Source organism: Panthera tigris, chromosome D3 (assembly GCF_018350195.1).
Source record: "Panthera tigris isolate Pti1 chromosome D3, P.tigris_Pti1_mat1.1, whole genome shotgun sequence".
In the NCBI taxonomy this organism is placed as follows: domain Eukaryota; kingdom Metazoa; phylum Chordata; class Mammalia; order Carnivora; family Felidae; genus Panthera; species Panthera tigris.
In genome coordinates, this window is record NC_056671.1 from 16,914,629 (window position 1) to 16,937,475 (window position 22,847).

Below are 22,847 nucleotides of genomic sequence, written 5' to 3' on the forward strand. Positions count from 1 at the left end.
GGCTGGGAAGGGCGTGTTGTGGAATGCCTCTAACCCTCAGGATTCTCACCTGTAAAACAGGAGAGAAGGTGTTAATCCTACTCCTCCATCTAACTTCCGGGGTTGGAGGGGGGGAGGGATAGGGATCCAATGACATCATGGTGGTAGAGAATCTTGATGTCAATGCCATGTCGACGCATGGAACTATGAATTTAGTGAAGAACAGAGAAAAAGAATTTTACTGAGCTGCAGAAGCAGACCTTAGTCAAGGTTTTGGGGCACACCTGATCCGCTGTGATCTGTTCAATTTAGACTGATGAAAGGTTGGGGGGGGGATTCGATTTTTTTTTGTAATGTTTATTTATTTTTGAGACAGAGAGAGACAGAGTGCAAGTGGGGGAGGGGCAGAGAGAGAGGGAGACACAGAATCTGAAACAGGCTCCAGGCTCTGAGCTGTCAGCACAGAGCCCGACGCGGGGCTCGAACCCACGAACTGTGAGATCATGACCTGAGCCGAAGTCAGACGCTCAACCGACTGAGCCACCCAGGCGCCCGATTTTTTTAAAAGGGCAGGTCTAACAGCCCCCCCGCAGTGTCTCTCCCTGGGCCTGTGTAAGGGCTTTGGATTCTCTCTTGCTATGCGTGGCTCCAGTGCTCCATTGTCTGCGTGGAGGGGTGTCTTTTTACTCACCTGTAGACTTGAGCTGAGGCTGATCTGTTCTGACTGCATTTCTGCTTAGATGTTCACCCTTATTTAACTATACTGGGAACTGGTCCCACCCACCAGGACTCAAAATCTGATAGGCGAAGTAGAGCCAATAGATGGATTCTATGCTGGGTCAGCTGATTCCTTTGGGTGGTTGGGTTTGGACAGATGAGTGAAGCTATTGGGTAGGAGCATGGAATGGTCTACGACTCCAGCACCGGGCTTGTATGGGGGAGAATGGGCAATCTCAAAGAATGAGACGTAGCTGGGGGACGGGTGGGGGAGCATTCCAAACCACGTGGTCTCCAAAACAGAACTGGCTTGAGACCGTCAGGAAGATAATAGGGAAGAATTCAAAGTCATTCTTTGGTTCGTTTGTTTGTTCAGCAAGTACGTGCTGAACACGTACATCAGGCCAGCAGCATTCTAGACCACGGGGACACAGGAATAAAGCTCTTGTCAAGTCTCTTTAAATCAGGGAGACTTATGATCCCCACATGGGAACACAATGAGGGTCCCAAGTGCTTTCACGGAAGGTCTGACCTGGGTGTAGGGGCAGAAAATGACTTGGAAGGCTTGTTAAGACACAGGTGGCTGAGTCCCACCACCAAGAACTGGCTCGGGTGAATCCGACATAGTTGTTGAGAAATCTCATTTCTAAGATGTTCCCAGGGGATATGCCAATTCTGCTGGTCTGGGGTCCACACTTGGAGATTGACTTAGAGATGTGCGTGTTGAAAGACGAAAGCATGGGGAAAGGAATAGTTGATTCACAGTCATGGAGGTATGATCCGGCATTCAGTGCTCTGGAGATGCAAGGGTTTGGGCACATCTGGTGTGTTTTGAGAGTGGTGAGGCGAGATTAAGAGGTGAGCAAGGGCTAAATTGTCAAGGACCTTGAATGCCAAGCAAAAGAACTTGAACTTTATTACATAGGTAATAGGGCCATTGGAGGACTTCATGCAGGGGAAGGGTCTATTCATATTTATGCTTCAGAAAATCACAGTGGCCTGGGTAGAAGGGGGTGGGTGGGGGAAGAGGGCCATAGAAGTCTAAATCATGTACAACCCGACCGTGGGCACTCCTAGGGGCCTGTGGCTTCTCCTAATGAGCATGATGGTGTCACAGTCTTTGATCTGCAGGTCTGAGAGGCTGCAGTGATTCCTCAGTTTCCGATTCTGGAACTTTAGTATCTGATCCTCCACGTAAGGTCCTTCAGCCTCCTCAATCTTCTCTTTCAAGGCATAGATAGAGTCGTCAGGGTGGATGGCATAAGGCTTGCTCTGGCCGCTAGAGTTCTTCACGAAGACCTGGATCTCGGGAGGGAAGGTCTCCAGCACCCGGATGCTAACCTTAGAGAAGATCCCGTAATGGGCTAACGTCCGCTGGCTACTGAGCAGCTGCCGTTCCCCTCCCGGCTCCTGGAAGGAGAGACGCTGTTGCCCTCTGAGGCCAAACGTCCTCTTGATCTCCGTTTTCATCTTCCAGATGGGACTGTAGGGGTCCACCGACAATATCCAGGCCTCCTCTCCTGTCTTTTTCACCATCACCTGGACCTCTCTTGCTGGCTGGAAGGGAAGGAGGAGCAGACAAGGATATGTGATGGTCGTGGCTGTTGCCTCCAAATCCTCCTCTTCTTGTCTACCGATGATATGATGTATCGCCTACCAAGACACTTGGAGTAGAAAAAGGGGCTATCGATGATTATCGCAGCCAACGGGTATACACCAGGACTGTCCCAGGCAAAACAGAACATTCGGTCGCCCTCTGTCCTGTGACTCACCCTGATCAGAGTAACAAGTGGCAACCGTTCTCCAAAGAGCCACTCTTCCTGTGTGGCATCATTGAGAGTCCCCACCTGTCACACGGGGATAACATTTGCGCCTACCCCACAGGTGCATCATAGGGTTGTTCTAGGTTAAATAACCTAACAGATGTCAGGCACTGGGCCATATGTTCAAGGATATTCACTGTTATGGCAAAAGTCTGGGAGCGGCCTAAAGAATCTTTCAGTAGGGTGGGTAGTGGTCATAAAAACTACGATACTTTCATTCACTGCATCATGCATGACACAGCTGTTAATCCAGGGTGACCCGATGTTCCTGTTGGTCTAGGGCAGTCCAGGTGTATGCGCCTTGTCCTGGCATAATTAGCCTCACCCCATCTCATGCTCAAAAATATCCTGGTTTGGAGTTTATGTTAGATGGTTACGCAGATCTGCCTTTGAGGCCAGCCTCAGAATTTTCCCGCGAGATGTGACATGTGGGAGGGGCAACAAGATTTCTCTGGGAGTGGCAGGTTGGGGAGATTAGCTCTCAGATGAGCTAATAGTCCGGGTCTTTGAAGCCTGGATTCCTATGTAGTGTTCAGACCCAAGACTGCTATGATGGTGCAGGAAAAGCTGTGCCCAGGGGCCTTCACCACTGGTATCGTCGTCTGTGGTCAAATCCTATGTTCCTCACTGACTGTTTTGGTTGCATCTATTAAGTCTCTTTCTCTTTCTTTTTTTTTTTTTTTACATTTTTTTCTTTTTTATTAATGTTAAAAAAAGTTTTAAACGTATTAACTTATTTGGAGAGAGCTAGAGACAGTGAGTGGGGGAGGGACAGAGAGAGGGAGAGAGAGAATCCTTAGCAGGCTCTGCACTGTCAGCACGGAGCCCGATGTGGGGCTTGAACTCATGAACGGTGACATCGTGACTTGAGCTGAAACCAAGAGTTGGACGCTTAACCGACTAAGCCACCCAGGTGCCCTGATCCCTCTCTCTCTCTCTCTCTCTCTCTCTTTTAAATGCTTATTTGTTTTTGAGAGAGAGAGAGAGAGAGAGAGAGAGAGAGAGACAGAGACAGAGTGCAAGCAGGGGAGGGGCAGACGGAGAAGGAGACACAGAATCAGAAGCAGGCTCCAGGCTCTGTGCTGACAGCTCAGAGGGGCTCAAACTCATGAACCGCAAGATCATGCATGACCTGAGCCACCCAGGTGCCCCTTGAGGGGATTCTTGGGGAGTTGACATGCGGTCATCATTGAATCATGACTGGGGGTTGGGGACAGGGACTGTACCTGTACATGCCAGCCCTGGCTGGGGTCTTCATTCCTACAGCAGGCCTGCCTCAGGCAGTGAGCAGCCTCTCTGGCCACCAGGTCCCATCTCTTTTCCTTTCCCAGGTTGTTGGTAGGGTCAGCTGGGTCCAGGATCACTGGCCTGGGAGAGAGAAAGGGAGTGGATCTCCATCACACTTAGGATCCTGGCCTCTGTCACTCAAGTCTATGGGATCGTACATGCTTGTGTGAAGGGAAGCCTTCCTGCAAGCTCAAGTTCTCGGTTCCTGATTGGATTAGGTTACAAACTGTAACCCAATCAGAGTGAGCCTCGGGGGTTTTGCTTAGAATCCTAGGACAAAGGCGTACTCCCTCTTGCAGTGGAAGGAAGGAGTTCAGATGAGAAGACTAGAAAAGATGGAAGTCATGAAGAGATGAGCCTGAATTCCAAGGTAAACCTCCCCGGGAAGGGCAGATTTCACAGGATGGGACCCTGAGGACATAGTGAACATCTGGATCACATCACACCTGAAGCTCCATTCATCTCTGGACTTCTCAGTTACAAAAGCCAGTAAGTTCCCCTTATTTTGAAACTCGCGTGAGTTGGGCTTTCTATTCCTTGCAGCCGAAAGTAATACTCACCTGCATTCCTTCAACTGTTGTTTGATGTAGATTCTGACAGTCTCATTTTGGAAATCATAGTACTTGGTCCAATAGACGCAGATGTCTTCATAATCTATGAGGAGTTCCATCACGGCTCTAAACCCTTCATCCAGGTTGAAGTTCTCACTTTCATCTGTACCTATTTCCCAGGCGTAGATGGTCAGTAGCTCCAGCGCGTACTTTGCGGGCAATGCTTTGTTTCGATATTTAGGTTTCAAGTACTGCAGGGTTGAGGGGTGGGGAGAGGGAAAGAGAGAGGGAAGGAGGGAGAGAGACAGAGAGAATGGATATGAGATTGCGACCCTGGCAACTGGGAGTTTCCAGTTCTGCTTCCAGGTCCCAGTAACATTCTGTCAACTTCAGGGGTGCCTGGCTGGGTCAGCCAGTGGAGCACTGACTCTTGATCTTAGGGTTGTGAGTTCAAGCCCCATGTTGGGTATAGAGCTTGCATAAAAATAAAGAAATGAAATAACTATTTTGTCAACTCCATTTTACCTCTGGATTATGTAGCACATCCATGAAACCTGAAATGAGCCCAGCAGCTTGGGCTCTAGATGGATTATGTCCTGGGGCCATCAAAATTTCAACGAAAGAGGAAACCGAGGCCTCTCATGGACCTTCTGGGCCAGTGAGTCGGAATGGGGGAGGCCATATAATATAGTGTATATGGGAGCCAAATAAAAACAAAAACACATCGACACACTGAAAACATACAACAAAATCGGAACAAACTGAAAGATAGAGAAGGTGTAATCATGGGAAATTTTCAGTTCCTCAAAAATTAATTTAGAAATTTATTGTAATTACAATTAGCATCCCACTGGTGTTTTTTAGTGGGAGAAAAATGATCTTAAGATTCAAACACAGGAATAAATGCTTAGGAGACCCAAGAAAATTATGAAAAAGAAAAACAGAGAGGTTGGTATTTGTTTTCTCAGATATGACTTAGAAAGCAGTTGTCCCCCAAATGGTGTGTTTTTGGTGTCAGTATAAACCGTAGCCAAGTGTAACAGAACAGAGTGCCCAGTGGATACAGAAATTTAACAACCGGTAAGGGTGATGAACAATGGGAAAAAAACGCATAATCCAACAAATGATGCTGGCGTAACTTGTCAGCCAATTTGGAGGAAAATAAAGATGGTCCCACTGTCACACCAAATACCAAAATAGATTGCAAATGGAGTAAAAAATATATATGAGACATATGAGAAGAAAATTAAAAGACCACCTACACACTGCCAGCAAGATAGAAAAACGACAACCCAGAAAAGTCAGCCCTGTTTGTGTAGTGTAAAAATTAGAAATAATTGTATTGCCAAAGATACGATAACTAAGGTCCACAGAGGAGCGGTCGATTGGTAAAAATATTTGCAACACATGAGAAATAATGGTAAATATTTACAAAAAGGTCTTTCAATTGATAAGAAAATGTCCCAGTGGGAGAAGATGCAAAATACATGAACAGGTTAAGTCCCCAAAGTTCAACTCCAAAGGTCCGTAAGCAAATGCGTTTTTGTAAAGAGTGTACCATAGAAAGAGTACACGTGATAGGATTCCACTTAAGTAAGCTCCAGGCATGAGCTGTGTGAACACAGATACAAAGAGGGGCGTAAGGCATAGTCTCCAAAAATGTTATTAGTATCATCTCACACATCTCATGTAAATTTAACAGATTTTTTTTTAATGTTTATATATTTTTGAGAGAGAGACAGAGCATGAGTGGGGGAGGGGCAAAGAGAAACACACAGAATCTGAAGCAGGCTCAAGGCTTTGAGCTGACAGCACAGAGCCCGATGTGGGGCTCGAACCCAGGAACTGTGAGACCATGACCTGAGCCGAGGTCGGACACTCAACCATCTGAGCCACCCAAGCACCCCGCGTTTCATGTAAATTTTGCCTTCTCTCTTATGCTTTTTTTTTCATCACTTGAATTTTTCATGAGCCCAATGTAACATACAAATAATCAGAAAAAATAATTGTTATTATGAAAATTATGATTATGAAAAAAATTATTATTATTATTTTAAATGTTTTTAATTTATTTTGAAAGAGAGAGAGAGTGAGAGAGCGGGGGAAGAGCAGAGAGAGAGGGAGAGAGAATCCTAAGCACCCCCTACACTGCCAGTGCAGAGCCTGATGCGAGGCTCAAACCCATGAACCATGAGATCATGACCTGAGCAGAGATCAAGAGTTGGACACTTAACCGACTGAGCCACCCAGGAGCCCCATGAAATAAATTATTATTGTAAAAAGCCAGGTGGCATTGTTGATTAAGAGCACACAGGCAGGCACCTTTGTGTTCAAATCTCAGCCCAACTTTAGCCCTTGAGCCTTGGCTTTTTCATCCCCGAAATGGGGCTAATGAAAAATATATACATCACAGTGCTGTTGGAAAGACTGAGAAAAAAATATGCAGAGCACTCAGCATAGACCACGGCAGACAATTAATGGTTGATACATAGCGGGGCGCCTGGGTGGCTCAGTCGGTGAAGCGTCTGACTTTGGCTCAGGTCATGATCTCACGGTTTGTGGGTTTGAGCCCCGCGTCGGACTCTGTGCTGACAGCTCAGAGCCTGGAGCCTGCTTCGGATTCTGTGTCTCCCTCTCTCTCCGCCCCTCCCCTGCGCACACTCTGTCTCTCTCTCTCAAAAAATGAATAAACGTTAAAAAAATTAAAAAAAAAAAAAGGTTGATACATGGTAGCTTTCTTCTTACTGTTGTATGAAATGCCTGAGGTCTGAAGCCTGTGGAAAATCACATGTGTGCATGTCAGGAACCATTTAATTGTCCTTTAGAAACCAAGAGGCTGTGACCAAGGCACGGTGCGTTAGAAGTTAAGAGAATATCTGCACAGAGAAGGCAACAATCAGCAAAACTAAAAGGCAACTGACGGAATGGGAGAAGATAATTGCAAACGACATATCAGATAAAGGGTTAGTATCCAAAATCTATAAAGAACTTATCAAACTCAAAACCCAAAAAACAAATAACCCAGGGAAGAAATGGGCAAAAGACATGAATAGACACTTCTCCAAAGAAGACATCCAGATGGCCAACAGACACATGAAAAGATGCTCAACGTCACTCATCATCAGGCAAATACAAATCAAAACCACAATGAGACACCACCTCACACCTGTCAGAACGGCTAACATTACCAACTCTGGCAACAACAGATGTTGGCGGGGATGCAGAGAAAGAGGATCTCTTTTGCATTGTTGGTGGGAATGCAAACTGGTGCAGCCACTCTGGAAAACAGTATGGAGGTTCTTCAAAAAATGAAAAATAGAACTACTCTACGACCCAGCAATTGCACTACTAGGTACCTATCCAAGGGATATAGGTGTGCTGTTTCGAAGGGACACATGCACCCCAATGTTTATAGCAGCACTATCAACAATAGCCAAAGTATGGAAAGAGCCCAAATGTCCATCGATGGATGAATGGATAAAGAAGATGTGGTATATATGTACAATGGGGTATTAGTCGGCAAAAAGAATGAAATCTTGCCATTTGCAACTACGTGGATGGAACTGGAGGGTATTATGCTAAGTGAAATTGGTCAGAGAAAGACTAAAATCATATGACTTCACTCATAGGAGGACTTCAAGAGACAAAACGGATGAACATAAGGGAAGGGAAACAAAAATAATATAAAAACAGTGAAGGGGACAAAACAGAAGAGACTCTTAAATATGGAGAACAAACAGAGAGTTATGGGAGGGATTGTGGGAGGGGGGATGGGCTAAATGGGTAAGGGGCATTAAGGAATCTACTCCTGGACTCATTGTTGCACTATATGCTAACTAACTCGGATGTAAAAAAAAAAAAAAAAAAAAGTTAACAGAATAGAGCAACACCAAAGAACAGCCACAATAATGCAAAATGCTGTCCAACTCCCTACAATTCAGTTTCCAATTACATCACCTGCCTACACTATTTAGCTCTATTCTTTTTTTTTAATTTTTTAAAAGTATTTATTTGTTTTTTGCGAGACAGAGGCAGGGAGGGGCAGAGAGAGAGGGAGACGCAGAATTCAAAGCAGGCTCCAGGCTCTGAGCTGCGGGCACAGAGCCCAATGTGGGGCTCGAACTCACGAACTACAAGATGGTGACCTGAGCCGAAGTCGGACGCTTAATCGACTGAGTCACCCAGGTGTCCCTATTTAGCTCTATTCTGAGATGGCTTGTTTCCATCTTTTTCTCTTAAAAAAAAAAAAAAATGTTAGCATGTACCTGCCCTCCTTGTTGTCCCTGCACCTCCCAGCCCGGCAGCCCAGCCCCACACCTGCAGGTACCAATGTTTCATCAGTCGCAGAAGGTTCTTCAGCTTGACAGGGCGACTTTTCACAAAGTGCCTCTGCAACTCTGTGAAGCTTGGCGAGAACTCCCCAGGGTGGCCGCCACTGGTTATCAAATCTTCATAGATTTCCGGAGGTGGTTTCGAGTCCGGGCAAAAATTTCCTGGGAGACAAAAGAACCTGTGTGAGAAAATCCACTCTTTGAGGAGAGGAAGATGGGAAATAAAACCACGAGGTAGCCAGTGGACACGAATTGTCTCCTGCACGAACAGCATTATGTTTCCCATTTTCCAACGGAAGCTTAGAGGGTTTGGTGGCCCCCTCAAAAGTCACATAGATTTTAAAGAGCTCCCATTGACCAAAGACTTAGCATGAGTCAGACACTGGGTGAAGCTCACGGAATCCTTAGAACAGCTCCATGCAGCAGGTAAAATTAAGTGGAACCATAGGGAGTGCCCTTTTTGAGGCTCAAGCGTGGTCAAATGTTGTCAATTTCCTATGGTTCAACCTGACATTATGCCATTTGGCAGGTTGGTATATTGAGTCTTGGAGGTGTTAGATAGCTTGCTCAAGGTCGTATAGTTAGTAAGTCTTAGTGCCAAAATTTGAAGACATTAAGAGCCCTGGTTTGTTTGTTTTTTTAAGTTTATTTATTTATTTCGAGAGAGGGAGAGCACACACTTGCGAGTGTGTGGGCAGAGAGAGAGGTAGAGAGAGAATCCCAAGCAGGCTCCACACTGTCAGCACACAGTCTGCCTTGGGGGTTGATCTCACAAACCGTGAGATCATGACCTGAGCCAAAATCAAGAGTTGGCCGCTTAACCCACTGAGCCACCCAGATGCCCCAAGAGCCCTGTCTTTAAGAATGATTCCGACCTAGGGGCGCCTGGGTGGCTCGGTTGGTTGAGAGACCGGCTTTGGCTCAGGTCATGATCTCATGGTTGGTGAGTTCGAACCCCGTGTCGGGCTTGCTACTATCATTGCAGAGCCCTCTTGGGATCTTCTGTCCCCCCCTCTCTCTCTGCCCCTCCCCTGCTCATGTTCTCTCTGTCAAAAATAAAGAAACATGAAAAAAAAGATTCCAATCTAACTCCAAAGACCCTGAAGTGCCTACTTGCCCTGGTGTTTCCCGGAAGGTCAGAGAAGAGTCTCCTCTCTGGGTTGGGTGGGAATCCAGAAGTTCCCTAGCTCCCCGGCAGCGGGACGTGGAAACACATGAGTTTATGGAAGGAATTAATCTTCAAGGTATAGCTCCAGTCCCAGCCCTTCAGGGAAAAAAAGGCAAACTCCACTCTCCCCGCTCTGGCTTCCACTTTCCCAAACCTCCCCCAAGGCCAGGTTGGTGGAGGGCCCCTGCCTAGTTTCTCTGGCCCCGCCCCATTGTTGTCTTTACTTAGAGCGTCATAGGCTGGGAGCACATCCACTCCAATGGCTTCACTGTTCTTCCTGGCCTGGACGTGGAAGGACAGGGAGCGGGGGACCCTGTTCGTCTCTCTCTGCGGGACCATGGTGATGCTGTAGGCCAGGCTCCTGCCATACTGAGTCAGTCTCTTCTCGATGAAACTGATGACAGATGCACGGTGTTCTGCCTGGTCTTGGAAGCTGGGGAAGCAGCTCAGGAACAAGACCAGGTCCACATCGGAGCTGTAGTTCAGCGTCGTTCCCTTCCCGGAGGATCCACCCTGGGGAGGACAGTAATGTTGGAGCTTCACCTCCCCTGGGGACTGAAGCTTTGAGGCTGGGGTGAAGCCAGGGGCCTCATGTTAGGCTGTCTACACAGGTACCAAAAGGAGCTCCTGGTTTCCTCCGTACATGGTGGCCTTTGCCGACCACGTCTTTTCATGCATTTAGAAAAATTAAGTACATGATAAACAGTTCAAAGAATATAAACGAAACGTAAAACCCTCCTGTACCTCAGGCCCTAAGCTCCTTCTGCAGAGGCCCCCACAGTTACCAGCTTCTTCTAGCTCATTCCAGAGATGTTCGATGCCTAACTGCGTGCCGTCCAACATGGTAGCCAAGAGCCACATGTGGCTGCTTAAATTTAATGTATGTTTATTTTTGAGAGACAGAGTATGAGTGGGGGAGGGGCAGAGAGAGAGAGAGAGAGGGAGACACAGAATCCGAAGCAGGCTCCAGGCTCTGAGCTGTCAGCACAGAGCCCGATGATGTGGGGCTCAAACCCACCAACTGTGAGATCATGACCTGAGCCGAAGTCAGACGCTCAACCAACTGAGCCACCCGGGTGCCCCTGTGGCTACTTAAATTTAAATGAAATGAAATTTATAAATTCAGTTTCATAGTCACACCAGCCTCACTTCAAGTGCTCAACAGCCGCCCACAGAGAGTGATGATTACATTGGGGGGCACATGTGTAGAACATTTCCATCACCGGGAAAGTTCTATTGGACAGCTCTGGCCTAGACAACCATACTCTTACGTATGTATTTTGTACATATGTTTTGTGTGCGTATGCACAAATACATTTTTTGGACTTTGTGTGTGCGGATGTGTGGGTATGCAGGGATGCTGGAAATTCCAGTGTGTAGGTAACATATGTGTTCATAGAACAAGGCACAGCGGTAGCCTTGAAAGATGCATCACAAATCTCTCCTTCTGGGGGAGCCTCATGATGTCGCCGTTTGTTAGTTCGAGCCCCACGTCAGACTCTGTACTGACAGCTCAGAGCCTGAAGCCCGCTTCAGATTCTGCGTCTCCCCCCACCTCTCTCTCTGCCTCTCCCCCACTCACGCTCTGTTTGTCAGTCTGTCTCTCTCAAAATTAAATAAACATTAAAAAAATTTTTTTTAAATAAATCTTTCCTGGAAAAGAAAGAAGCAGGGAAAAGGAATTCGGATGTCATGGACAAGCATCAAAATCCTGGTACAAAGTGAGGATGGGGTCCCCCTACTGGAGGGGGACTGAGGACGGAAAGTCCTGCCTGCCCTTAGCTCACCTGCAAATGATCTTCCTCTGGCCTTGTCCTTTCCCCCTACTTAGTGCCGATGCAGTTGCAGGGAATGAACTAGAAAACTACATGTTCTTAATATTTGGTCAAAAGAAACCTCAACAAGAGAAGGAGAAAATGTGTTCTCTTCCGCCAAAGTGTGGAAAGGCAGCCACTGTCCTATGGAATGTTATATATATTGTTAAGTTTATATATATATATATATATATATATATATATATATACACACACATATATATGTATACACTTATGTATAAATATGTATATATATACTTATGTATGTATATATATATACACACACACACACTTATGTATAAATATATATATATTTAAATAAAGTTTATTTATTTGTTCCCCTGTCCTGGGGAATGTTATTTTTAAAGACTCAGTTTTCGGGGAGCTTGGGTGGCTCAGTTGGTTTAGCATCTGACTCTTGGTTTCGGCTCAGGTCATGATCTCACGGTTTGTGGGTTTGAGCCACACGTCGAGCTCTGTCCTGACCGCGTGGAGCCTGCTTGGGATTCTGTGGCCTCTCTGCTCCTCCTCTACTCACTCTCTATCGCTCTCTCAAAAATAAATACATAAACGTTAAAAGAAAAATAAAGACTCCCAAATTCCAGGGGTTGTTGCTACGTCTGAGGGGCTGTCTCTGCTCCTTGGCTGAGTAATCAGCGCTGAAATGAACATGTGCTCTGAGGAAGGGGGATCTGGGGGTCTCCTTCAGTAGGCAGGGAAGGGGGCTGGCCCTTCTCCCCCGCACAATAAATTGATTTTTATTTTGAAATAACTACAGGTATGCAGGAAAATAGTTTAGACAGGTCTGCAGTTTCCTCCCAACGATCACACCTTATCTAAATATAGCCAGGAAATCAACATCGATGCAAGGCACATAGTTCTAAGACATTTTACGCATGTGTAGATTCCTACAATCACCACTGAAATCAGGATACAGAACTATCTCATTGTATTTCCTCCTTCTGCTCTTTTAGAGACCTAACCACCTGCCCCCCCCCCATCTCTAAACCCTAGAAACCACTAATTTGTTTTCCATTTCCATAATGCTGTCATTTCAAGAAGGACACAAAGGCAATTGTACTGTATGGGACTTTTTAGAAGCCGGCTTTTTTTGTTTTCACTGAGCACAGTGCTTTTGACATCCATCCCTGTTGTTCCATGTACTGCTAGTTTGCTCCACTATAACCACCTTTGTTACAGGTTGTTATTTGAGTTTTGACTTCGGTCCCAAATCGGCCTAATGTTGTTTACTTTTCAGAGTTCTTAAACACTTGTTTTTTGATGTCTGTCCAGAGTTTTAGCTATAATTTGTGTGAGAGTTTGTAAGAGCCTTACTTCATCTAGGTTGGTGCCAGAAATTACTTGTATAATTTTTAAAAATCATGGGGCGCCTGGGTGGCTCAGTCGGTTAAGCGTCCGACCTCAGCTCAGGTCATGATCTCGCGGTTCGTGGGTTCGAGCCCCACATCAGGCTCTGTGCTGACAGCTTGGAGCCTGCTTCAGATTCTGTGTCTCCCTCTCTCACTCTCTGCCCTTCTGCTCGCGCTCTGTCTCTCTCTCCTTCTCTCAAAAATAAACGTTAAAAAAAATCATGAGGGGCGCCTGGGTGGCTCAGTCGGTTAAGCATCTGACTTAGGCTCAGGTCATGATCTCGTGGTTTGTGAGTTTGAGCCCGTGAGTTCAAGCCCCTTGTCAGGCTCTGTGTTGACAGCTCCGGGCCTGGAGGCTGCTTCTGATTCCATGCCTCCTTCTCTCTCTGCCCCTCCCCCACTTGTGCTCTGTCTCTCTCTACCAAAAATAAATAAATCTACAAAAAAAAAATTTTTTTTTTTAAATCACATGAGGCTGGGGCGCCTGGGTGGCTCAGCTGGTTAAGTGGCCGACTTCAGCTCAGGTCATGATCTTGAGGTTCACAGGTTCGAGCCCCGCATTGGGCTCTGTGCTGACAGTTCAGAGCCTGGAGCCTGCTTCAGATTCTGTGTCTCCCTTTCTCTGCCCCTCCCCTGTTCAAGCTCTGTCTGTTCAATAATAAATAAATGTGAAAAAAAATTTAAAAAAGTTACGAGGTAATTTTGATCTCAGGTTCCCATGTAGCCTTGATTTTGGCATCGGGTTCCTTGACCTGAGGAAACAGAAGAGTACAAGGAAGAATATAGATGTCAAAGGATGGCCGTGATCAAGCACTGCAGGGGATATCTTTGCAAAAGTTACTGCTGGTCCCAGAAGACTCTCTAGGTCACTCATGGTAGGAAATCCAATGGTATCGGTACATGTAACTCAAGAAAGTCACATTACTCTCACCACCATATAGATAGACGGAATCAGGAAAACTAGATGCAACTTAGAAAATCTAGTGCTTACCAAGGTCCAGAAAGGCAGAAAGAAGGAAGTGTTGAATTAGTGCAATGTAACCTCTTCCTTCCTCCTCACATAGAAACAGAAACATTCATTACCAACGTGTGTCCTTTTTGCAGTTGCTGGTTTACCAGTGTTTATCCAAACAGGGCGTTTAACTCCATAAACATTCCTTCTAGGCATTTCTGATACAGCTCAAAATACTTGGGACATAGTTATTCCAGGAGTATTGAAACTTCTGGAAATAAAGATCATTGAGAGAACAAGAGGGAAAGGGAAAGTGATTGTTTCCTTCTTCTTCTTCAAATAGTCTCCACTTGACACATACCCCTAAAAGTGAGAATGGGAACTTCAGGGCAGGGGTATTCGAAGTAACATAAATGACATGTAGAAAATGCAACGTGCATCTCCAATGGAAACACAGCACTTTCAAATTCATGAAAGAGCTCTTTTTGCGACATGTGTTAAAATACTTGAACACTTTCAAACCCACCCTTCAGAGAATATTGTCCCATTTCTGGTTTTCTTTTTTTTTTTTTTTTTTTTGGTTTTCGGTCCTGAAAGCATACATTACAGTCCCTCCAGGAAGTTCAGCTATGTGGAACAGGCAGAGCCCCGCGGTGCAAAGTTTGTATCTTTTTAAGTAGAGAGTTTGTAATTCTTGATTTCCATTTTGGAAGCTCCTGCTATGCTGGTGACACCCCTGACTCTTTGGTTTCCACCCTTTATTTAAAGATTCTTAAAAAAAAAAAAAAATTCCTTAAAGCCGCGGGTCCTTCCTTTGGCAGCCATACCACCCCCAAGGCAAAGCCTGATTTACTTAAGTAAATTTTAGATATATGAAAATTAAGGGAAACCTCACAAAATGGGGTCTGAGGCCAGAGGGGGAGGCCAGCAGGAGGAGCGGTACCACTCAATATCAATTGCAGGAATTGTCAATTACAGACCCCAACAGAATTGTAAACAGACACATCAATTGCAGTGCCCCGCCCCCCCAAAAGATGCACGTTTGCATTTTCTGCAAGGAACCGACTACCCCTGCAACTCAGCCAATGCGAAAGTCTCATTACTCTGACCAGCTTTTCCTTCAGAACAATCCCTCCCACCTTCCTCTTCCTTCCGGTAAGTTCCTCCTCTACTTTGCGGTGGGACTTGCTTATTATGGTTTTGCCAAAGCTGGCCTGTGTTGAGTTGCCATTCTTTGTTTTTCCTGAATAAACTTATTTTGCTGGTAAGGTAATTGGCTACTTTATTATTTTTTTTTAGGTTCATAGATATCTTCCATCTAGCGAAATTAGCAAAACCTAGCCTGATTGATGGTCAAGGCACTTTTGACTTAGGGTGGTATGTTAAAAGTTGTATTACAATTTAGTACTTTCCAGGAAAAACCATGATATAAGTGAGTGTTGAATTACATGGTCAGTCCGTTTAATCCATTAAGTACTCCTAATTGCTAGGTAGATTTTTTTTTTTTAATATTTATTTATTTTGAGAGAGACAGCAAGCTTAGCCATATTTTTCCTGCCACCCTGGCAACCAGCTTGATCTCAAATAATCATCATCATCCCTTACCATCCCTCAGATTTATAGGATGATTTACTGTTTAAAAGCACTTGTCCACGCGGTAGGGTCCCCTCCCTAAGGGGGAAAAAACACCTCAAGGTAACCTGGCTATAGGCATATATGACAACATCCCTCACAACCTTGTAACATGAAACCACTCAACCAGACTACATATTTGTGTGTTACCATATATGGGAGACAAAAAAGTAAAAAATATATGAAAAACTACGTCACGTGGCATTGGGGGCTCACTTCTTCCCGTAGGAACCCAAGTGATCAGTGCCAGCACGAATAAAGTTGCTTCCTGTAAAGAAAAGCCTGGGTGTCGCGACTCTCTCTGCGAGAATCCTGCTACACCCACGCTTTAACTCATTTATTCCTTGTAACAAATCTAGGTTAAAGACGGGGTGGGGGGTGGGGGTAATGAGGCTTCCAGAGATGAAATGACCTCTCCCGCAAGGTCACATGGTTTCCAAGCGCAGGGCTTGGGATTCAAGTCCCCCACTCAAGTTTCCCCTGGCTCACCTTCACCACCTTTAACACCCTGACTTCCTGGTCTAGAACCAGCTCATCATGGAAGCATCGATCCCTGAAGAAACGTTCGATCCTCTGCCAGGCATCCTTCACTTCCTCCTTCCAGTCCCCCTCGGGCTGAAGGCTCCGCTCCACAAAGGCGGACAGCATGTCTGCGGGGGTCTCATACAGGTTCTGGAAGAGCTCCATCTCTACAGGACCAGGCTGCCCCTTGGGGTGAATTCTCTGGGCTTCTGCCTTGCCCTGTAAGGGGTCTAGCCTTTCTCCGGAAGGCTAAAGGACGGGGGGAACACATTCCATTCCTCCTCGGGCGGCCTCAGGCCCAGAGGCGGTTCTTTCCCGGGCCTCGCTCACTGGGTTTGGAAACCGAAAGTGAATTTGCTCAGCTGTAATTTTCTTTCTGTTTTTACGTGATCAGGAAAAAAAGGGCTGAGTGTGGGGCCGAGCGCCCTCTGGAGATCACTCACTGACTCTCAGTTTGAGCGTTTCCCAGGGTGCTGGCCTTCCCTGCCCCCCCCAGGAGCTGGGGCCTTCTTGAGGGTCCTTTTTCTCTGCCTGCCTCTGTTAACCCTTTCCCTACTCAGGGCCAGGCCCAGGATGAACTGAGCTCTTTCTTTTCTAAGAGCCAAGGTAAACACACCCTTCATTTGCCGTTTTGTTCCTCACATCCAGGCCAACGTCTCCCTTATCCCCAGGGTGTGCAAAAACTTGCCGGGGTCGGTGTTATGAAGTCAAAGCCGCCCTCATCCAAACTCCTTCCACAAAATGCCAACAAAATGCCAGGAGGATTTTTCTTCTCTTTTTTTTGTTAACGGCAAGGATAAGATTTGGCCATTCATTGAGATCGTAGGTATGGGGCACGTCTGGGGAAGCCATGGCTAGGAGGAGGAGACTGGGTTTTGGAAATACGGATGCTAAGGTGTGGTGAGGGACCAGGAGAAGCTGACTTCTGGCTGCACGGGCCACTCCAGGTTTTGTGGGAGGGAGAAAAGCATGCAAAGTGCCAAGCCCAGAGTCAGCAACACGGGGTCTGATGTGTCCACGGTACTGTGGATCTTTTTTCTTTTCTTTCTTTCTTTCTTTCTTTCTTTCTTTCTTTCCTTCTTTCTTTCCTTCTTTCTTTCTTTCTTCCTTTCCTTCTTTCCTTCTTTCTTTCCTTCTTTCTCTCTTTCTTTCTTTCTTTCTTTCTTTCTTTCTTTCTTTCTTCCTTTCGAGACAGAGCATGAGTGGGAGAGGGGCAGAGAGAGAAGGAAACACAGAATCCGAAGCAGGCTCCAGGCTCTGAGCTGCCAGCACAGAACCCGATGCGGGGCTCGAACTCACAAACCGCGGGATCATGACCTGACCTGAAGTCACAGGCTTAACCAACTGGGCCACCCCTCTTTAATCCTTTTCAACGAAGCTAGTGACACTCTTTGTGGAAAGGGTTCAGGGTTCCTGCCAAGGAACAGCCTTCCTCTCGCAACACCTGCATCCCTCCTCGAGACCAGAGGGAGCGCGGGAGGAGCGGGTCAGCATCCCTCCGGGAGGCGGGCGGCTCCGGTTGGACGCCCTGCTGAAGGTGAGCACGTTTTGGATATGCATTTTCATTTCTCTTGAGTGTATACTGGGTCACACCGTAACACTGTTTCACTATTTGAACGCCCACCTGCCAGACTGTTTTCCAAAGCGGCTGCACCATTTCCTGGACGATCGATCGCTGTGGGCTGTGATTGCTCGCCTTCCTCTCCAACACTTGACGCTCATCTGTTCTTTCGATGACAAGTCACCCTCTGGTGGTTGTGAGGTGATACCTCACTGTGGTTCTGATTTGTCTTTTTCTGATGGCTAACGATGTTGGACATCTTTTCATATGCTTGATGTCTATTTCTGTATCTTCTTTGAGGAGATTGTTCAGTTCATTTGTCTTTTTTTTTTCTTTTACAAAGATGCCTTTTCTAGTATAGGGTTCCTGCCACTTCCTTCTTTCTCCTCCTAAATCCACTTATTCATTCCTTTATATTCCATGTTGTATCATCCTGGGTCTGAACGTGAAATTCCTTTTTTCTTTACAGGTCACTTTGTTACCATAATCCTTTACTAGCTTGGATTGCGATTTAAAAAAAATTGAAGTCTTTTTATAATTGAATCATAGTTGTTCTTTATTCTAGATACAGGTTTCTTATCAGATTCATGATTTTCAAATTTTTCTCTATATTGTGGCTTTTTTCACTTTTTAAATCATGTCCTTTAAATCGCAAGAGTATTAAATTTTGCTAATGTCCAATTTATGCATAATGGAGTCTTACTAGTTAGAAATTATATAGACCTTAAGTCACATCCTCATCAATATTTTGGTTCTGTAAATTAAAAGCCAACTGTGAAAGGATCAGGGAAAGATTTAGATTAATTCTAGATCAGAAAAAGTTCATTGGGGGTGCCTGGCTGGCTCAGTCAGTAGAGCACAGGACTCTTGATCTCAGGGTTGTGAGTTTGAGACCCATGTTGGGTGTAGAGCTTAGTTGGAAATGAAGTCTTAAAAAAAAAAAAAAAAAAGTTCATCAGGAACATGTCGTTCCCCTGCGGAAATCCTCCGGTGGCTTCCTACCTCCTCGTCTGTGGTTAAAGTTCAGGCTTCTTCGTGGGGTTGTGGCTCAAGGTGTCTCCGATTTCAGCCTGCCTCGTCTCTCATTACTCTCCTACCTGTGTTTTCATCGTTGCTGCCACTTCCCCAAACATCCCGGCCTTCGGATCTTCTCGTGATGAGCTCATTACTGCGCACCCCGCATTCCTTCCATCTGCTGAGTCCCGGTTGTCCTTTGGGAGCCTCCTTCCTCATCCCTGCAGGCAGACGTCGTCCTTGTCTTCGTGCCTCCTCCATCCATCACTACTGTCTGCTGCTACAAGGAGCTGGGCCTGAACTCGAGCTTCCTGTCTGGGAGGCGCCTTCCATAGAAGGCAGGATGTGAGAGAGAAGTTCGCTTGCAAGGCGGACCGGGTTCCCTTGCTCACCGCTTGGTCTCGAGCGCCTGTTGGGTTGTTTGCTGAATGAAGGGTGATTGAAGTTAATCGGAAAGATCTTGAGGTCAGTGCACGTCTCGGATTATTATACACGTCTTTGTGGCCTGGGCTGAAGTAACGCCGAGTGATTCCCCTCTGCCTTTCTGGCACCCAAGTCCAGCCGTTGCCAAAAAATCGCTCAGACGTAAAACCAAGCGTTTGAAGCATTTGTCCAAGGGCGGAACATCCTCGCGGGTTCTCTCCCCTTGATGACCAGCGGCGACCGGTGCACAGCCTTCTCAGTAGGACAGATGGCCAGGGAACATTTTTAGTTTGGTAGGATTTACCACGCCAAATGGAGGCCAGCCCTGCTGGTGTGGAGTCGGTCAGTACTGGAACCACCTCTGTGTATACCTGATAACGGGTGTAAACTGGGTTTTCAGGGCACACGCTTTCTTGCTTTTCATTCTTTTTTCCCCTGCTTTCTTGCTTCCCCTAAGCACCTGAGTATTCCTTATTTTTTTCCTATGTTCATTTTTTTTCTTGTTTTCATGGTATATCTTTTTCTCATCCTTGCATTTTTTAAATTAATAGACTTAAAAACATTTTTTAAATGTTTATTTATTTTTGAGAGAGAGATAGACAGGGTCGAGGGGCAGAGGGGCAGAGAGAGAGGGAGACACAGAACCCAAAGCAGGCTCCAGGCTCCGAGCCCGATGTGGGGCTCGAACCCACAGACCCCAAGATCATGACCTGAGCTGAAGTCGGACACTTAACTGACTGAGCCACCCAGGTGCCCCCATAGACTGTTTTTAAGAGCAGTATAAGCCTATGGAAAAATTGTTAAATAAACAGAGTTCCCATTTACCTTCTCTTTCTCAACCCCTCCCCCCCTGCCCCAGTTACACCTCTAATTAATATCTTCCATTCGTGTGGTGCATTTGTTATAATTGATGAATCAGTATTGATACATTATTATTACCTAAAGTATGTAGTTTACATTAGGGTTTATCTATGGGTTTTGAGGAATGCAGCTTGACACATATCCACCATTAACGCTATTATACAGGAAAGTGTCTCTGCCTTAAAAATCTCTGGGGCCCCTCGTGGCTCAGTCAGTGAAGCGTCTGAGTCTTGGCTTTGGCTCAGGTTATGATCTCACGGTTTGTGAGTTCAAGCCCCGTGTTGGGCTCTGTGCTGACGGTGTGGAGCCTGCTTGGGATTCTCTCTTACCCTCTCTCTCCACCCCTCCCATGTGTGATTCTCTCTCAAAATAAATAAATAAACTTACACTTTAAAAAAAAAAAGCCAACAAAGTGTACAATTTTTAGTTCCCACCAGGATACGATGTTGAGCCTCTTTTCATAAGCTTATTTGCCATCTGTATATTTTCTTTGGGATTGTCTTTAGGTCTTTCTTCTCCTCCTTTTCCTTCCTCTTCTTCCTCTCCTTTGCCTCCTCCTCCTTCTTCTCCTCCTTCTCTTCTCCCTCCTACTCCTCCCCCTCCTTCTCCTTCTCCTCTTCCTTCTTTCTCTTCTTCTTCTCCTCCTTCTCCTCCTTCTGGCTTTATTAAAGTATGACTGACATATAACAGTGCCTAAGTTTAAGGTGTATGAAGCAATGATTTGATATACCTATTTATTTTGAAATGATTACCATAGTAAGGTTAGTTAATGCATCCATAGTAGGGTTAGTTAACATATCTATCATCTCATGGTTATATTTTCTCGAGTATGGTGAGAGCTTGTAAGATCCACTCTTTCAGCAACTTTCAAGTATACAATACAGTAGACCTTGAACAATGCAGAGGTTGGGGCGCTGACCTACCCACACAGTTGAAAATCTGGATATACCTTTTTTCTTTAAAAAAAGTTATTTATTTTGAGAGGGAGGGAGGAAGAGAGAGAGAGAGAGAGAGAGAGAGAGACAGCGAGCATGTGCATGAGGGGGGCGGGTGGGCAGAGAAAGAGGGAGAGAGAGAATCCTAAGCAGGCTCTGTGCTACCCGTGTGGGGCTGGACATGGAGTTCGAACTCATGAACCATGAGATCATGACCTGAGCCGAAACCAAAAGTCAGATGCTTAACTGACTGAGCCACCCAGGCGCTCCTGTGTATAACTTTTGACCGTCTGAAAACCACCAATAACCTCCTTTGACCGGAAGCCTTACCGATAACAAACTGCCAACCACATACATATCTTGTATGTTATATGCATTACATATTGTATTCTTACAATAAAGCTATCTAGAGAAAAGAAAATGTTATTAAGAAAATCATAAGAGAAAATACACTTTATGGTAATGTACTTTATTTGTCAAAAAAAAAAAAAAAAATCTGCATGTAAGTGGACCCTCGCAGGCCAGGCCCATGTTGTTCGAGGGTCAGCTGAATTGTTAACTGTAGTCACCATGCTGTAGATGAGATTCCCAGGATTCATTCCTCTTACAACGATGAAGTTTGTACTCTTTGACTACCTTCGCGCATTCCCCCTCACCCCACTCCCACTGCCCCAATCGACTCTCTGTTTCTGTGAGTTCTTTTGTTTGTTTGTTTCATTTATTTATGATTCCACATATAAATGAAATCATACAGAATTTATCTTTCTCGGACTTATTTCATGTAGGATAATGCCTTTGAACTTTATCTGTGTTGTCGCAAATGGATTTCCTTTTTTAATGTGGCTGAATAATATTCCATTTTAGTTTATTATGTTTTTTTTTTAAGTTTATTTTTGAGACAGAGAGAGACAGAGCATGAACGGGGGAGGGGAAGAGGGAGAGGGAGACACAGAATCGGAAGCAGGCTCCAGGCTCTGAGCCATCAGCCCAGAGCCTGAGGCGGGGCTCGAACTCACGGACTGCGAGATCGTGACCTGAGCTGAAGTCGGACGCTTAACCGACTGAGCCGCCCAGGCGCCCCTAGTTTATTATGTTTTAATGTTTATTTATTTTGAAAGAGAGAGAGAGGCAGAAAGAGAGAGAGAGAGAATCCCAAACAAGTTCCGCACTGTCAGCGCAGAGCCTGACGTGGGGCTCGATCTCACGACCGCAAGATCATAACCTGAACCGAAATCAAGAGTCGGACGCTTAACAGACTGAGCCACCCAGGCACCCCAATATTTCATTTAACATATCACATTTTCTTTATCTGTTCCCGGATCCCCACTCATTGTAGATTCCAGATTGAGGGACCACATCTGTCTCACGGCTGGGTCCCCAGTCCCAACACCGTCATGGCCATAAACAGATGCTCTCAAGAAAGATTCTTTACTTTTATTTTTTTTCAAATGAACTGTTTTGAAATAGTTTTAAAATTGCAGGGAAGTTGCAGAGGCAGTACAGATAGCTCCTGTATCCCCCCTACCTGGGTTCTTCCATTGTTATCACCTCCCGTTACCATGGTACATTTGTCACAATGAAGACAATGCTGTTGTTTATTTCCATTAGATAAACTCCATACTTGATTTTGCCAATTTCTGCCTTAATGTCCGTTCCCTGTGCAGGATCCAACCCAGGGCACCACGCTGCATTTAGTTGTCATGCTTACCCAGTGTCCTCTGGTCTGGGATAGTTTCTCCGTCTTGTTTTTCACGACCTTGACAGTTTTGAAGGGTACTGGTCAGCTCTTTTGGAGTATGAGCCTTCATTTGGGTTTGTCTGATCTTCTTGTCATGAGTTGGCTGGGGGTATGGGTTTTTGGAAAGAATACCACAGAGGTGAAGTGCCTCTGTGCCTTCTCGTCCCTT

The 22,847-nt window shown here is 45.7% G+C and overlaps 1 protein-coding gene across 1 annotated transcript; it reads right to left on the reverse strand.

Annotated features, from left to right (window-relative positions):
* Positions 1-1,240: 1,240 nt before the first annotated feature.
* On the reverse strand, positions 1,241-16,518 carry LOC102957928 (2'-5'-oligoadenylate synthase-like protein 2). The gene is made up of 6 exons (XM_007093561.3): positions 16,114-16,518; positions 10,081-10,369; positions 8,675-8,850; positions 4,367-4,608; positions 3,746-3,887; positions 1,241-2,253 (listed from the first exon to the last, which is right to left on the reverse strand). Exons 1-6 carry the CDS (start codon positions 16,309-16,311, stop codon positions 1,738-1,740), a joined length of 1,563 nt encoding a protein of 520 aa, XP_007093623.1. The 5' UTR covers positions 16,312-16,518; the 3' UTR covers positions 1,241-1,737.
* Between the last annotated feature and the right edge of the window lie 6,329 nt (positions 16,519-22,847).

What these genes read in the sequence shown, in the direction of transcription:
- LOC102957928 (XM_007093561.3), bottom strand. Translation starts at nt 16,311, where the DNA reads ATGGAGCTCTTCCAGAACCTGTATGAGACCCCCGCAGACATGCTGTCC. An exon ending in GGGTGTTAAAGGTGGTGAAG is followed by an intron (nt 10,370 to 16,113) that starts GTGAGCCAGGGG and finishes TGTCCTCCCCAG; the next exon opens with GGTGGATCCTCCGGGAAGGG. An exon ending in GCCAGGGCTGGCATGTACAG is followed by an intron (nt 2,254 to 3,745) that starts GTACAGTCCCTG and finishes CTTCCCTTCCAG; the next exon opens with CCAGCAAGAGAGGTCCAGGT.